Here is a 10814-nt window from a genome sequence, read left to right on the forward strand (position 1 = left end):
CATTTCGTTGCAAGAAGAATAAGTTGTGGCTCCAAATGCAGATCATTTCCTTCCAGATCATACATTTTCTTTCTCAGAGTAAATGTGGGTTGGTTAAAGTTCAAGGTATTTACATTTTTTTCTAAAACCCTATTAATCATTTTTCTCTTGTTTCAAAATGTATTTCGTCAGTGGGATTTTTCTTTTGAGAACGAGTGTTTTTCCCCGGTGTCAATGCTTAAGAAGCACGATCCACTTTCCCCTCTATTGGACTTAGCGCCGAGGCGTGAGTGAACATGGATGGCGGTGTAGGCGAGGTGGGGTCCTCACACGCTTTCTTCCTGTAGGCTTGGAAGAGAAACCCACCATTGCGTTTGCCACCATCCCTGCTGCCAGCCGAGTGATCCAGACGGTGGCCAGCCAGATGGCCCCAGGGGTCCCCGGACACACGGTCACCATCCTGCAGCCAGCCACACCAGTGACCATCGGGCAGCACCATCTCCCGGTCCGGGCCGTCACTCAGAATGGCAAGCATGCCGTCCCCACTAATAGCTTAGCCGGCAGCACTTACGGTGAGGCCCTGCCTGACCTCAGCCCCAGGGTTTGGTCCGTAGGTAGTCGGTAACCGGTTTTCCGGTTAATCAGTGGGTCAGTCAATTTGTTGTGTGCCTGCTGTGCGCCAGGCACTGTGGTGATGCTGAGAAGAAAGCAAAATCCCCAGTCCCAGGGCTGACACCACAGGGTCAGACAAGAGATCAAAGGGGAAGACAAAGGGGTTTCAGGTGCCCCAGGAGGGAGTAGGACACAGATTAAAGCAGGGGAGGAGGTGGGGCTCAGTTACCAGTTGGTGGTTCAGGGCGGACAGCGTTTGTTAATGACCTGCCAGAGGTGAGGGTGGAGCCATCAGGGGTCTAGAGGGATCCACACAGAAGCAACAGCGAGAGGAGACCAGGGATGGAGGCCCCGTGGGTGGAGAGCAGGCCAAGGTCAGGGAGGGGGTTGTGCACGGGGTCGCAGCCACTGGAGGAAAGGCTGGCCGAGGTGGGAGCTGGCGAGGGCCCAGAGCCCAGGGCTGCTGGGTAGCTGTACACAGCAGCTCTGGGTGTGCTGGGAGCTGGGTTCCTGTGTGATGGACTTAGCCCTGTGGAGCGATTTGGCATGTATTCAGAACAGGTCAATGCTGGTCCTAAGCGGTTCCCCAGCGTAATCTCTTTGTCCTCCTCTCCTAGCCCTCACAAGCCCCCTGCAGCTCCTTGCGGCCCAGGCTAGCTCGTCCACTCCAGTAGTGGTCACCCGGGTGTGCGAGGTGGGGCCCGAGGAGCCGGCAGTAGCAGCGGCCACCAGCACCGCCACCCCAACCAGCACAGCCACCGCTGCCACCTCTGCCTCTTCAGCCGGGGAGCCTGAGGTCAAAAGGTCCCGAGTGGAGGAACCCGTCGGGACTGTGACCGCACAGGCCGGGGTGATCACAGCTGCCGGCCCGCAGGGGCCCGGAACCGGGGAGTGAAGTCGCCTGCATGTTGGAGGAGTGCAACACTCGCCCAAAGGAATTCTGGAGCTGAGCCGTGACAGCTGCCATCGCTGCCGCTCGGGGACCGTGATGGGAAAGCTCCACTGGCTGAAGCACGGTGCCAAACGGACAGGACAGCCTCCATCTGCCTGCACCTGACATGCTGATCCTCCTTATCATTTTATCTCCTGCCCCTGCTATGGTTTAACTCAAAACACATAAACAAGTTCAGACCGCTGATTGTATGATTCTGGGAGTTCTTTGTTTTTATCTCCTTCGCTCTCAGCACCGCCCTTCTCCAGGCCTTTGTCCAGGGCGTGGGGAGAAGGGTGGCTTGGCGTCCCAAGGAATGTATCCCCAGCAGACCGGCCACGAGAAGGAGCCAAGCTTCCGGCGCAGCCTTCGCCCCAGGAGGACTGGACAGAAATGCAGCCTCACACAGACAGGCCTTCCGAGGGAGAGGACGGGGTGGGGGTACGTCCCTGTTTGTGATGGGTTGGGAACGGGCAAGAGAAAGGCAGGAACTGCCCGACTTCAGACTGTTCTATGGTGTCTTCTTTCCACAGGTGACACAGAAAGTATCGGCATTAATGGGAGGGGTCTGGTTTGGTTTTGGACCCTGGGTATTTCTTGTTTCGTTGAAATGTGGAATTCAGGCTTAATTATAATCTCAGACAAACACAGAAGGGATCATCTGTTTTTGAAGTTTTCATCTGTAGACGATTTAACAACTGTAGTAGTCTGGGGTTCTGGCTGGCATTAATCCCCTGGGAGAGTAAATCTGCTGCCTTGTCTGTTAACTTCAAGAAAGATGGACGGCTTCCTGGATTGGTCCTTGAGGCAGAAGTTGTTTGGATGAAAGAGCAGCCAAGAGCCTGCAGCGCTGGCCGTGCTTGGACCTTGTGGCCTTGGGAAATCGGTGCAGCTGGGGCTCAAGGCGGAAGGAGGTTGCCGACCCGACAGGAGGCTGTTCACAGACGTGTGCTCTGTGTTCTCCGTGGTTCTGGTGTTCCGGTGCTGGCGGACACCACGGGAAAGGCAGTGCTGAGTGCAAGCCACTCACACTGCCTTTCTCACCACTTTTTCTTTACCACCCCAAAACTTACCTACTGTTGTAGTTGGAACCATCTCTTCTGCCGGCAGCCCTGGAGCCTCCAGGCCCGTCAGCAGCAGCTGGGAGTGGGCTGTGCCTCCCCCAAGCCCAGCTCTTGCTGACTCAGTGGGTCTGGCCTGCAACGTGGTGAGAGCCAAGGGCGGCCCGCTCCAGGCGAGTGGCACCAGCCTCCCTGAGAAGGGACCCCTGCACTTGCCCTGCGCTCTTGGAGCTGTCACCAGAGCAGGAGGTGAGCCTGTCTGATTTATAGCCCAGTTTGGGGGTCAAGTCCTTCAGCTTCTCTTGGAGAACATTCTCAGGAAATGTGAAAAGTGACTTTAAACTTCACTAGACACCCCGGCATTGGTTCATCAGGTGGTGGACACAACTAGAAACAACGACAGACTCTGCACAGAGCTCCGGAAGTCCCAGGGAAAATGGTTTTCTTCTCAGAAATAGCCTGTCATCGGCATTAGTCTCTTAGCAGCAGAGCTGCTTGCTCTTCCCTGAGCCCAGCTGGCAGTGCTGCCGAGCGAGCCACAGCTTCCGGAAAGCCCCCAAGAGGAAGAGCCGACGGTCTCACGGCCTAGGACCTGGCTGCACAGGAAGTGGCTCAGAAGGAGGGGGAACCTTGGAACAGGATTTCGAGGCAGTGCAGGTAAGACTGGCTCATGTGCTGAGCGTGACCCGGCTGCAGCTGGAGGTGTGGATGTGACGAGCTCTGTCTTGTTGCCATGGTTGTGCCCATACGCCACCGCCATCGTCAGTCACTGGGCCCCCACCGCTGCCGGCTCGCCTCCTTCGGCCCGGACCAGGGAAATACGTGTTCTGGTGTTCTTCAAGCCCCAAACCAGTTGTTTCTATGGCACTAAACCTTACACGGGAAATAAGCTCTTTTGTGAAGTGCATGCCTGTTGCTCTCGGTGAGGTTGCAGAGAGGGGAGAGGATGAAGACGCGGGGTGTGCTGTCCTGTGGTGCAGTTACCCCGTCCGTTCCACATTGACATTTTCTGTTACCTTACGGAAACTGTCTCCTCCCGAGCGTCCAGTGTGTGTGGGCAGGAGTGAGAGAATGAGTGAGCTGGGCTGAGGTAGGCGCCATGTGCACCAACAGCCTCGGGGTCCCCTGTTGCTTCTTTCCCTCCCTCCATTGTCATTCATTCCTGGGGCTGCACTTCAAGGGGGGATTCGTGTGCTCGGGGACCATCCTGTCTGCCACAGGTTTGCCTCCTTGGGAGGCAGCGTCGTCTGCAGGGAACAAGCACAGGACAGTTGGCCACGGAATAGTGTTGGTCTTTGCCTCCCTTTGCTCGATGTGATCGGTCTGGCTCTGACCCTTTGCTTTCCTGACTTCTGAGATGTTTTGGTTTCTGTCCCTCTTCAGTGATGTCCCTGTACAGTGATGATCCCACTGTACAGGCAGTGGTTCAGGGAGAAGGGAATAAAGAGAGGTGGGTGGATGGAACCAAGAGGACAAAGTGTTGATGGGTGGCATTCTGCCACGTGGAGAGCCTGCTGCTTTTTAGCTCCTGCTGGGACTAAGAAGAAGGGACCCCGTAGGGTCAGCTCCGACTCAGCTCAGGGCAGGGAGAGGAGGGCTCAGCCTTGGGGGAACTGCCACTCTGAGTTCACAAACAGCTTCTGGATGAGTTTTTGGTCATCTGACCATATGCCTGGCTTGTGCCAGAACTTGTCTGGGAATGGTAGCCAAAGGCCCAGGAATATCAGTGCCCAAAAGAGATGCACATCACAGCCAGAAAGGTTGCCTGCTAGCATCAGAGCCAGCCAAGTGGTGGTCTCCCTCTGAACTCATCTGTGGAAGCGAGAGCGCCAGGCTGGAAGTGACCAGTGAACCGCGGCCCTTAGCATCTGGTGGCCTGTGACCCGCCACAGCATCGACTGTAGAGGGTGGGCTGACTCCAGCCAAGGTTGGGAGAAGCAAAACTACCGCAATCTGGCACTATGCCAGTGTCACTGCAGCCTCAGAGGTCCGAGAACCTTCTGTTTGATCACCAGTAGCTCCAGTCTGCGTGAAGAGGTCAGCCAGGCAGAGGTGTGCTGGCGTTGGGCAGGGCCTGCCGCCGTTCTGACGCAGGGCGCCCGGCCCCTATAGTTCCAGCCGCTCCCTCTCCGTCCAGGTACCTGGTGTCCACTTCTCTGCCTCCTGCTTGACCGGTCATCACATTTACCAGCACCACATGCAGAGAAACCTACTCTCTGCGTAGAAAGGAAGTCACAGAAATAACTATTGTTAAATAGTTGAGCATTTCCCACCAAGACAGTTGAGTACAATGCTGCAAGTGAGAAGGGTTGTACCCAAGAGCTCACCAGCTGCTGGGACTTTACCTGGCTCAGTGGCACTTTCTCCTGTGCCGACGTCAGACCTCGGCCGGTGTCACACAGAACCGCGAGCAGAGCCATGCAGGAGACAGAGCCCCCGGGAGGCGTGGGTCCTGGAGCCCCGTCATTAGCTGCCTGCATCTCTCTCCACGCTGAAGCTCTCCCAGGTACCGTCGGCCTCTGCTGAGGGCAGTGAGTCTGTACTGCGGCGCCTCTGAGGGGCTCAAATGGACCTTTTTAAATCCTTAAAGATTACACAACTTGAATACCTTCGTGAAGGGAGATGTGTGCCAGACCGGTCCTGGTCCTGAGACGTGGTCTTCTGACCTGCTCCACTAACACTCTGGGTCAGGCAGGATCCAACGGCCGGTCCCCTGTGCAGAGAGGCGCCAGGCCAGTGCTGGGAGGAGCATGGCCTTCGGGCAGGCACGCGCTCAGGCCACAGCCCATCATTTTCTTCTCGAGTCTGGTTTGTTCATGTTTGGGTTTGCTGTTTGTTTTCTTTTTTCTCCATTTAAGAACCAAGCCAAATGAAAAAGGTCAAAATGGATTTCTGAGTTGCTAAAATGAGTATCCCGTGATTCTTGAGGGAATGGGTTGGGGGAGCTTTACCACGGCCAGAGGGCGGAGGCCTCCCCTGCCACCCTGGCTGCCTGGGCCCCAAGGATTCAGCCGAGCCCCCTGGTCCCTTTCTCTACTTGCTGGTCCTAGTGAGAGACTGGTTTGAGATCACAGGCATCGTTCAGCGAATGCTCTTACATCCTCTGAACAAGGATCTCCCCGGCCCCCCAGAGTGAGCGGTCAGTCTCCAGAGCACCCGTTGTGAGCTCCCTTTCTGTAGACAGACAGCCCTTCATTGCGAGTCAGAGAGCTCTGACGGGGAGAAGCTTCTCTTTGGCTTTGGAGTCAGTTTCTTACTTTATAGAGACAAACAACAGACCTCGTGGAAAAACGAAAACCGAGTTGAATGTCAGACAATGTTAGAGGAGAGGAGAGGGTTCTTCCCAGAACTTTCAGAGAAGAAATAAGCAGCTGGTGCAGGCGAAGGAGCTGTTTTTCTCCAAAAGCCTCAAAGTCTGCTTTGCTCTTGAGTGACTTCGTCTGGGATGAGGGACTGTCGCCATCTCAGGGTTCACACCTAGGTTCAGCCCCACACCTCCTCACCCTCCGAGAGACCAGCTCCCCTGAACACGGGCTGCAGGATAGCCACTGCACGTACGCTGCCTCTTGTCTCAATGCTGAATAAATAGTGCACTACTTAGAGTAAGTTACCAAAAAATGAGTGTGAGACTTGGCAAGTTAAAAGAGCCAGAGTGGCTCAATCAAAGCTCCATCCACCTCGTGGCCGCACAGCTGCACCAAGTCAGCGTGGGGGCGGCCGCTGGAGACCCTCTGGCCACTGCACTCCTAGTTTTGGTTACAATGAAAGTTTTGGTTACACAGCCGCTCGCAAGCCTCCCTTTAATACCTCTGCCTAGAGGCAATATTATTTAATAAGAATGATTTAAATTATTCAAATGTGCTGCTATGAAGATAGGCTTGACCTTCAGATGGGACCATGATACGGATGGTGGCTCTGAGGTGAGGGCAGAACATCGCCACAGCAGTGGTCTCTTGCCCAGTTTCTGTCTATTGTTTTCACACTATTTTCCTGTATTTTATAAATTCTTTTCATTTTATAAGTTCCTTTCTCGAGGCCTTGTACTCCACGTTAGGGTTTGTAGATGCTCAGGACACGGTTCCCTCCATCTGCGCTCTTACTTTGTTCTGGCTGGGGGCTGGGACAGGACATCTGCTCCTTGTGTTTTCTTTTAATACCAGAAGCTGCTACCTTCGCTGTCCGCGGGAGAGTCTGGAATTGGTGCTCTGCAGGATGTTTCATTGGCACCGTGGCCCCTGCAGGGTGGTGAGCTGGGCCCCGTGCCCTGAGCTGCGGCGTCTCCCTTGGCCTGTGGTTGAAGTCTGCCCTCGGCCGGTGCTGGCGAGTCTGCCCGAGTTCAGTTGGTGTGAGGGCTCCTCCTGGAGCACGGCTGTCTTGTTGGGAACTGCTGCTTCCTCTCTCCTCCCTGTTGCCCGACCCCGGAAATTATAGCTGCTTTGAAGAGTGGGTTTTTGGGATACAACCATGAGCATTTCCTCTGAACTGAAATTAAAAATAGGTCCATTTCACTGACTGTGTTTAGGGAAAATCATCTTACTCTTCTGTTAAAAAGAAAGAAAGAGAGGTCACTTGCCGAGCTGTCTCTAACCTTCAGCCGTCCGCAGGTCTGCGTGGGGTTGTCTCTGCCAAAAGGTCTTTCTGGCCCCGTCTCAGGCCCCCTTTCCCAGGCTCGGGCTGCACCTCAGCTCTGCTGCTGGAGGGACGTTCCCTGACCTGCCTTCAGAGCCATGTCCTGGAAGAAGGTCACCATGGAGGGGCCAGATGCCAGGCTGCTGCCCAGCTGGCCAGGCCAGCTGGGCCGGGTCCCAGGATGACCAGAGGTGCTGCCTGGCGTGAGGCTGCACTGGCTCCCCCGGGAGCACTAGGCCTCTAAGCAGAGGGGAGAGGTTAGCGTCCGTTTCTCTGTGTGACGAACCTCACTGTGCCTCCATCACATCGAAGTGATGTCTGCACCTGCTGCTTGCGAGAGGGCAAACCTCTGTTTGGAAACTACCCTGGCTTCTGCCCTGAGAGGCAGACGTTGTCCCTGGTGACGGAGGCGCTCCTGCAGCTTAATCCTCATCAGGAGAGTGGCTGAGCAGTACTCTGACGCCCCGCCTGCCACCAGGGACTAGCGTTTGCACTGCATTTTCACGCAGGACTGAAATGAAAACTCTTCTTTGAAGCAGTGAGCCTTGGGGGTCCTTATTTCCTTTTTACTTATCCTAATGGCTGGTCGGCATTCTAGAAAGGAGTTAAGGGAGCAGTCACTTTACTTCCATGCATCTTTGTTTCTCTCCAGGGAGATACACCACTCAAAGGGTTTCCATCATTCTTTGCACCTGCTGGTCATTCTGGTAGCAATTGGCACAATGTCGTGAGAAGAAAAATTCGGGGGGCCAGTGAGAGGCAGCAAAAAAACCACTTCTTGACTATGGTTGACCAGCCGAGTGCTGGCTGCACAGGCCCGAGGGCCTGGACGTCTTCAGGTTACGTCCTCCAGGTTTTAGTCACCCACCCTAGGGTGGCAGAAGAGGTCTCTTAAGTTACTCACTCACCTTTTGCCCCAGTCCAGTTATTTTAAGAGTCAAAATAGAATTGGAAGAATTCTGGTTTATTATTATTTATTTGGGAATCTTTCCTAGAATAGTTTGCTCATTTGATTCATCCAAATATTTATTGATGGTTTACTCTGTGTCAGAAACAGTAAAAAGTGCAGGGGAGGCCAGGCCCCATAGGGATGTAGCCCTTTGAACCTGCGACATGGCCTGGATTAATGTTTAAATGGCCCAGCATAGTAAAAAGATTCTGTGCTGCATCTGTGAAGAATTTTCTTACCTGAAGTAATGGGCCCTACTCTTCTGAGTCGTTTCCTGGAGTCACAAGGAGCATCCCTGAATTCCAGCTGCGTTGGCTAAGCTGGAATGAGGTCTGTGACTCTGAAATGGATTTTTTTTCCTGTGTGAAGTTAACTGGCCTAAAGGATATTAAACTGTGCCTGTGGCCTCATAAGCTCTTAGCCTCTAAATTTCTGGGTTAACTGGTCCAGGTTTCTTGGGGTTTTTTAATCAGTAAAAATGGGATTGAAAATCAAACATTTTAGGTTTGGCCCTTCCCTCCTTCCTTTTAAGAAAGGCTCTCTGGATACTAGTGTACCTTAATTTACACGGCTCGGTTTCTGTTTCGGGATGGGGGTCGGGGAGGAAAGAGACAAGCGTGTCTCAGATTCTCACTGGACTCGGCCAAGTTCAGACCCACAAGTTACGTGTGTCCTGCAGACCCCAAACGCCCGGCAGCTCGGCACCTGTGAGGGGGCATTAAATGCTGAGATTTTTTTTTTCTCATCTGACCGATAATTCTTCTGTAAAGATAGTTTGGGGGGTGGGTGTTGTTAGGGGTGTGTGTATGTATGTGTGTGTGTGTATTTTTTTTTTTTTACAGTGGCTGTCTAAAGTATTTTTCACAATATGTTTAATAATCAGTGCTTTAAAAAGCAGTGGTATCCTATAAAGTGGAAATTTAGGTTCTAGCGGTTGGATATGAAGTTTAGATCATGTCATATTGCAGTGTTTCACCACCTGTGAGTAAAATCTAGTTGGTGGGAAACCCAGGAAGGATCGCGAACAGCCCAGCACGGTGGCGAGGAGCCAGCGCCATCATCAGAAGACAGACACAGCAGCTGGCCAGCCTGCATTTTCATTTCAAATGGGATACAGTATTTTTTTAATAAGGAGCCATACTTTTTTTTAAAAGTTTGAGATCTGAATGTGATTTCTAATTGTATCAGACGTTAATGTTTCAAAGCTATAACAAAGTTTAAAATTTCTACTTTTTGTTTTTCATTTATTTTAACTGTTCTTTTATCTATTAAATTGTTGTATGTGGATGGGGAAGTTTTGTTTCTCCTCTTAGCATTTGTTTCTATAACCAGAAATAAAATTATATATTAAAGAAATGACACCAGGGCTCTGTGTGGTCCTTGTGAGTGGCTGCTGAGGGACAGACGGACAGGTAGGCAGACAGCCTGGACACGCAGCCCCCTCTGCCCCCTGGAGTGGGGGCACCTGACCCCGAGGGGCCGATACCGGGGGAGATGTGCTTTCTCCCATTTGTCCTCAGTCACCGACTCCCGGGAGGAAGCAGACTGATGAAGGACACGCTCTCTGGAGGTGCTGGCTGTTTCCATGAGTTCCCCGAACCTGAGCATGCACAGCTCTAGGGACGGAAGACAACTCACGTCTGCCCCAGACGCGGAGGAACCAGCAGGGCCTCCCCTGCCCCGGCTCCCACAACTAGGCTGGGGGATGCCCACAGCGGCCTCGGTGGGTCCTTGCACCCACCAGAAGTGGCCCCTGGGCAGACGTAGGTCCTTCCTGCTGCTCAGCTACATGAGACCCTCCACCCCTTTTACGTGCTGTCTCCTAGGCCTTGCTTATTCTCGGTGCTGAGCGGGAGGTGAGAGGCCGCAGAACAGAGGTGGTCGGGCATGGACTTGGGTCAGACAGACCTGGGGTCCATGTCCAGCTGGGGGACTCTGACCTGCGAGAAGCTGCATTTCTTCATCTGCAGAACAGGCACCCCACCTCACAGAACGTTCTGCGGATTGAGGGACATGGTGCGTCAGGACCTCCTCTTTCCCAGTGCCTGCCGGATTTATAGGGAGATCATTATGAGAAGACACTCGGGTGTCTCTGCTGCAGACTACCTCTGACTTGGAGTTTAATAAAAATGTGTGTGTGTGTCACAAACCCATCTTTTGTCAAGGTTCTCTCGTGTTTGTGCATGTGACCCATCACCTCATTCAGCCAAGTAAATCACTCGGCTTCTTCAGGCTGCACAGTTGTCCACGTTGTAGGTGAAGTTTGCACACGTCTTTACTTTCCTTCAGGTTACTCCACCTCCACTGTAAGACTCCACCTGTAAGCCTTAACACAACATGAACAGTCATTGTAATTTAAGATTTTAGCCAAACAGCAGGCAAGAGTGAGAATAAGAATTTTCGGGAGCTACACTGGCTAATTAGCATCTTTTAAAAAAGCTAGTTAAAGATTTGTTTTTGATTAAGACAACCGTTTCTTACTAGCAAGACCTTAAAATAACATGTTACAAAAATGTAAATTTGGTAAGAAACAGTTACTACCCTTGGTAGTATCACTTGGGGTGTGTGGAGAGAGAGAGAGTCCTCCCACTAGTTAAGTTCTCAGTAACAGTTAAGCTACCCTGTGAACCAGAGAGCAGCGAGTGCGGATCCC

The 10814-nt window shown here is 52.8% G+C and overlaps 1 protein-coding gene across 1 annotated transcript in view; it reads left to right on the forward strand.

Moving 5' to 3' along the window:
- The window catches only part of FOXK1 (forkhead box K1), a 70638-nt gene extending 61116 nt beyond the window's left edge, over nt 1-9522 (forward strand). Inside the window, 2 exon segments of the mRNA XM_004440884.3 lie at nt 327-551; nt 1209-9522. Coding sequence (XP_004440941.2) covers nt 327-551; nt 1209-1486 — 503 coding nt within the window. The 3' untranslated portion in view covers nt 1487-9522.
- The last annotated feature ends 1292 nt before the right edge of the window (nt 9523-10814 follow it).

This window comes from Ceratotherium simum, chromosome 26, assembly GCF_057802395.1.
Source record: "Ceratotherium simum simum isolate JZ-2026a chromosome 26, ASM5780239v1, whole genome shotgun sequence".
NCBI classification, from domain to species: domain Eukaryota; kingdom Metazoa; phylum Chordata; class Mammalia; order Perissodactyla; family Rhinocerotidae; genus Ceratotherium; species Ceratotherium simum.